The sequence below is a fragment of the Cyrtonyx montezumae genome, unplaced genomic scaffold, assembly GCF_038088225.1.
Source record: "Cyrtonyx montezumae isolate F1298 unplaced genomic scaffold, pur_monq_1.0 scaffold_61, whole genome shotgun sequence".
NCBI classification, from domain to species: domain Eukaryota; kingdom Metazoa; phylum Chordata; class Aves; order Galliformes; family Odontophoridae; genus Cyrtonyx; species Cyrtonyx montezumae.
Genome location: NW_027072069.1, coordinates 329,560 through 333,257, shown reverse-complemented (window position 1 = coordinate 333,257; position 3,698 = coordinate 329,560). Strand labels below are relative to the sequence as shown.

The following is a 3,698-nucleotide window of genomic DNA, read 5'->3' as shown; positions in this document are numbered from 1 at the left end:
CAATTAAAGAAAATAATGCTTTCTGTTTGCCACCAGGCCCCGCCTGCCATTGGCCAGGGTTGGCCACGTGACCAGGAATTGGCTGCAATTTCGCCCCAGTCTCGAGTTTAATAGAGCAAGGTCCCCATACGCCTGTATTATCAGCAATATAACAATTATAAAAAGCCCGAGAACCGTCATCATCACTGCCATAAAAACTGAGGGCCTTAGATTTCTTCCTTTCTTCCCCTCCTCCTTCCTCCCCCTCCCGCTTTTTAAACCCTGGGCCCTGGAAAAGCCATGAATTTTGAATTTGAGAGGGAGATCGGGTTTATAAATAGCCAGCCTTCGCTCGCAGAGTGCCTGACGTCTCTTCCCGCTGTCCTGGAGACATTTCAAACTTCATCAATCAAGGACTCGACATTAATTCCTCCTCCTTTTGAGCAAACCGTCCTCAGCCTGAATCCTTGTTCCAGCAGCCAGGCAAGACCGAGGAGCCAAAAAAGAGCATCCCATGGCCTGCTCCAGCCCCAGCCTCCGGCACAGCCCGGCCCCTTGGCAGCGGAATTCCCCTGGATGAAGGAGAAGAAATCGTCCAAGAAAGCTACCCAGGCTCCATCCTCGTCTTCCTCTTCTTTCCCCCCATCATCTTCCTCGGTGCCGATCCCTGCCGCAGGATCTCCTGCAGGTTCGTATAATGAAGGGGTTGAGGGGGTGTTGGCTGAAATCGGAGAGGATCCGAATCATAAACAGTCCCCGTCCCACCAGCAGCCCTACCCGGCCCCCCAGCAGACTTTGCCCCGCACCTCTCCGAAACTGTGTCACGCAATAAAATACACTGCAGCAATGCACACAGCCGGGGGGGGGGGGGGGGAGTGGGGGGGAATGGAGGAGGGGGGGGGAGAATTTATACTGCCTCCTCCCCCCGCAAATAAAAGAGCAATTTGCTGCAACTTCTGCGAAAGCGAAGAGGGAGAGATTTCCGGAGAAGTCGGGCTTTTTATTAGCTACAGAGGGAGGATTTGGCAGCTGAGCCACGGCTCCATTTTCTTGACTTCCCCTGCCAGCCTTGAATTCTTTTACAACCAGAGGGGGAAATAAAAAATAAAAAAAAAATAAAAAAAATAAAAAAACGAAAGAAGAGCGGAGAGGGAAAAGAAAGACGGGTGGGTAACGCGGAGATTGCTGCGAGCAAGATGAGGAGGCAGAAGGAGGGAGAGCAGAACTCCCCGAGCATCCACGGCAGTGGGAAGAGCCAGCTCCCTGTTGCAAAAATAAACGAACGGATAGATAGGAAATCTCAACCCCCCCCGGCCCCCGGATAAACTGATATCTTCCCTCCGAGGCGCCCTTTGGCCAGGGGAGCTCGGCAGCCCCGGCCAGGGACCCTCTTTCCCCCGGGACAAAATGCTTGAGGTACAGTTTACTGTTTGGGTATTTTCGTAGCATCATAGAAAAAAAAAAGGATGCTCAGGCAGAAGGGCGGATACTGGAGCTCATTGATCAGATCACACAGGAATAATGAAATCAAAGCTTCGCAGCGTCAGTCCATAACCCAGTGGCTTTAAATATATATGTATGAATGAAATTCATTTTAAAATAAATAAATAATAAGAAGAATACAAACGTGCAGAAGGAACTGGTCGAAATTCCCAATGTGTGAGAGGAAGGCAGGGAAGGAAAGTGTCGAAATGGAGAGGCCAGGGAGCAAAATCCTTTCTCCTTCTTGGGACAAGGGTACAGGAGAGAGGTTTCCAACCCTCTTCCCCATCGGAAGGCCGCCATTAAACATTTATTTTCTTTCGTAGCTGCTCCCCAACCCCACCTCCCCCTGATCACTACCGTGGGGGGGGGGGGGCACGCTGCGCTCTGCCCGTGGTGAGGGGGGGTCGGCTCCATCCGCGCCCCGGCCCCACTCCCTCCCCGCTACGTGCGGTTTTGTGTGTTTAAGACACGCAGGGGCTGGCAGATAGCAGCGGATCTAGGCGACTCCGGACAGCGTACACCAACACGCAGCTCCTGGAGCTGGAGAAGGAATTCCACTTCAACAAATACCTCTGCAGGCCCCGTCGGGTGGAAATAGCGGCTCTGCTCGACCTGACCGAGCGGCAAGTCAAGGTGTGGTTTCAGAACCGCCGGATGAAGCACAAACGACAAACCCAGTACAAAGAGCCCCTCGACGGGGACATCGCCTTCCCCGGCCTGGACGAGGGGAGCGACCCCACGGACGAGGCCGAGGAGAGCCCCTCATTGGGGTCGTGCCCGGGGCCGTGCCGGGGTGCGCAGCCCGAGCAGCCCCGCAGCCCGAGGGGCACAGAGCGGCCCGGAGCCCCCCCCTCGGAGCTCGGCTTTCCCGAGAGCCAGGGCTCGCCTTGGCTGCCCGAACTCAGCATCCTCTCGGCAGAGTCCTGCCTGCAGCTCTCCCCCACCCTGCAGGACTCCTTGGAGAGCCCCCTCCATTTCTCGGAGGAAGATCTGGACTTTTTTACCAGCGCACTTTGTACTATAGATCTGCAACACTTCAATTTCCAATAGCGGTACCCAGCTTGGCTCTTTTTCTGTCCCTTCCTGCCCCACTCCGAGCAGCTTCAGCTCTCCAAACGAGAGGTGGTCACCCCAAAAATAAACCCAAGACATCCCCCATCCCGTTCTGCGGACACTTTGTTTTAAAGCTCTTCACGTTGAGGGACCCGAATCACAGTCGCAGTATTTATTTTCAGAAGGCTCATAGAAAAAAGAGCATTTTATTTAATTAAACACCTGGATTTAATTTATATATGTTAGGTTTTCTCTTTATTTATTTTAAAGAAAGCACCCAATGGTTTCCACGCGCATCAGAGGTGAGAGCCCTCGAGAGCAAACAATTGTAAATCCTCCAAGTGACTTTCTCAGGAATCAGAATGAGACTTCTAGATTTATTATCAAAATAATAATAAGGAAAAAAAAAAGCAGAGGAATTTTCATTCCTCTTTTTAAGTTTTAGACGTAGATTATTTATTCAGATCCTTTAATAGTAAATGGCAAATTATTTATTGTACATTATTTTCATAGAGTAAATAAATGTCTTTATAAAACCAAGGCGAGCGTGTTGCTGCGTGCTTCCTTCGAGACGGTTCTCCGTTTGTTTGCCTGAATCAATCTCCTTCCTCTTCCCTGACCTGCAGTAATGTGATGTCCGTTTGTGTGCATTGAAAGAGAAGACAAAGGAAACCGCAGCAATTCGAGAGGCTTTGCGAGTCGGAGATATTCGCTGCGTTTCATTCTGCCCCGCATTTTCTCTCAGCGTTGGTTTTTATCATTATGACTAATAATAATTAATACCGTGGCGATGTGGGGAAAGAAATCAAGGCGGGGCATCGGTTTCCAGTGTTTCCAGTCGGATTTTTGGCGCTGGGAGAGGTGCAGAGGAGGAGGACGCGGGGCCGAGGGCGGCACAAAGGCAGCGGAGCCCCCGCACATTCCTCTCCCCGCAGCTCATCCCTCGTCTTCAACGTCCTGGTCAGGCAAAAAAACAAGCAAACAAATAAGAAAAAATAGAATAAAAAAGAATAGGTGCAAAACGAGGGGTGCCAGCATTTTGGTCAACATAGAAATGCTACGGAGTGGGGGTGAGATGAGCCCGAAAGAGGCCTTCCTTTTTTTTTTATTTATTTTTTTAAATTCTCCTTTCCTCCACGAAAAATCAAAACCCACAGAAAAAAAACCCGGCCTGGTAAATC

General features: G+C 50.8%; 1 protein-coding gene across 1 annotated transcript; it reads left to right on the top strand.

The window, feature by feature from the left end:
* On the top strand, positions 1-3,124 carry HOXB2 (homeobox B2). Its single transcript, XM_065750026.1, has 2 exons — positions 1-667; positions 1,931-3,124. The coding sequence occupies exons 1-2, from the start codon at positions 280-282 to the stop codon at positions 2,512-2,514; spliced, it is 972 nt and encodes a 323-aa protein (XP_065606098.1). The 5' UTR covers positions 1-279; the 3' UTR covers positions 2,515-3,124.
* The last annotated feature ends 574 nt before the right edge of the window (positions 3,125-3,698 follow it).

Bases quoted from the DNA above. Each gene is read 5' to 3' on its own strand.
- HOXB2 (XM_065750026.1), top strand. From the start codon at position 280: ATGAATTTTGAATTTGAGAGGGAGATCGGGTTTATAAATAGCCAGCCT. The intron at 668-1,930 runs GTTCGTATAATG...TGTGTGTTTAAG, and splicing joins TGCCGCAGGATCTCCTGCAG to ACACGCAGGGGCTGGCAGAT.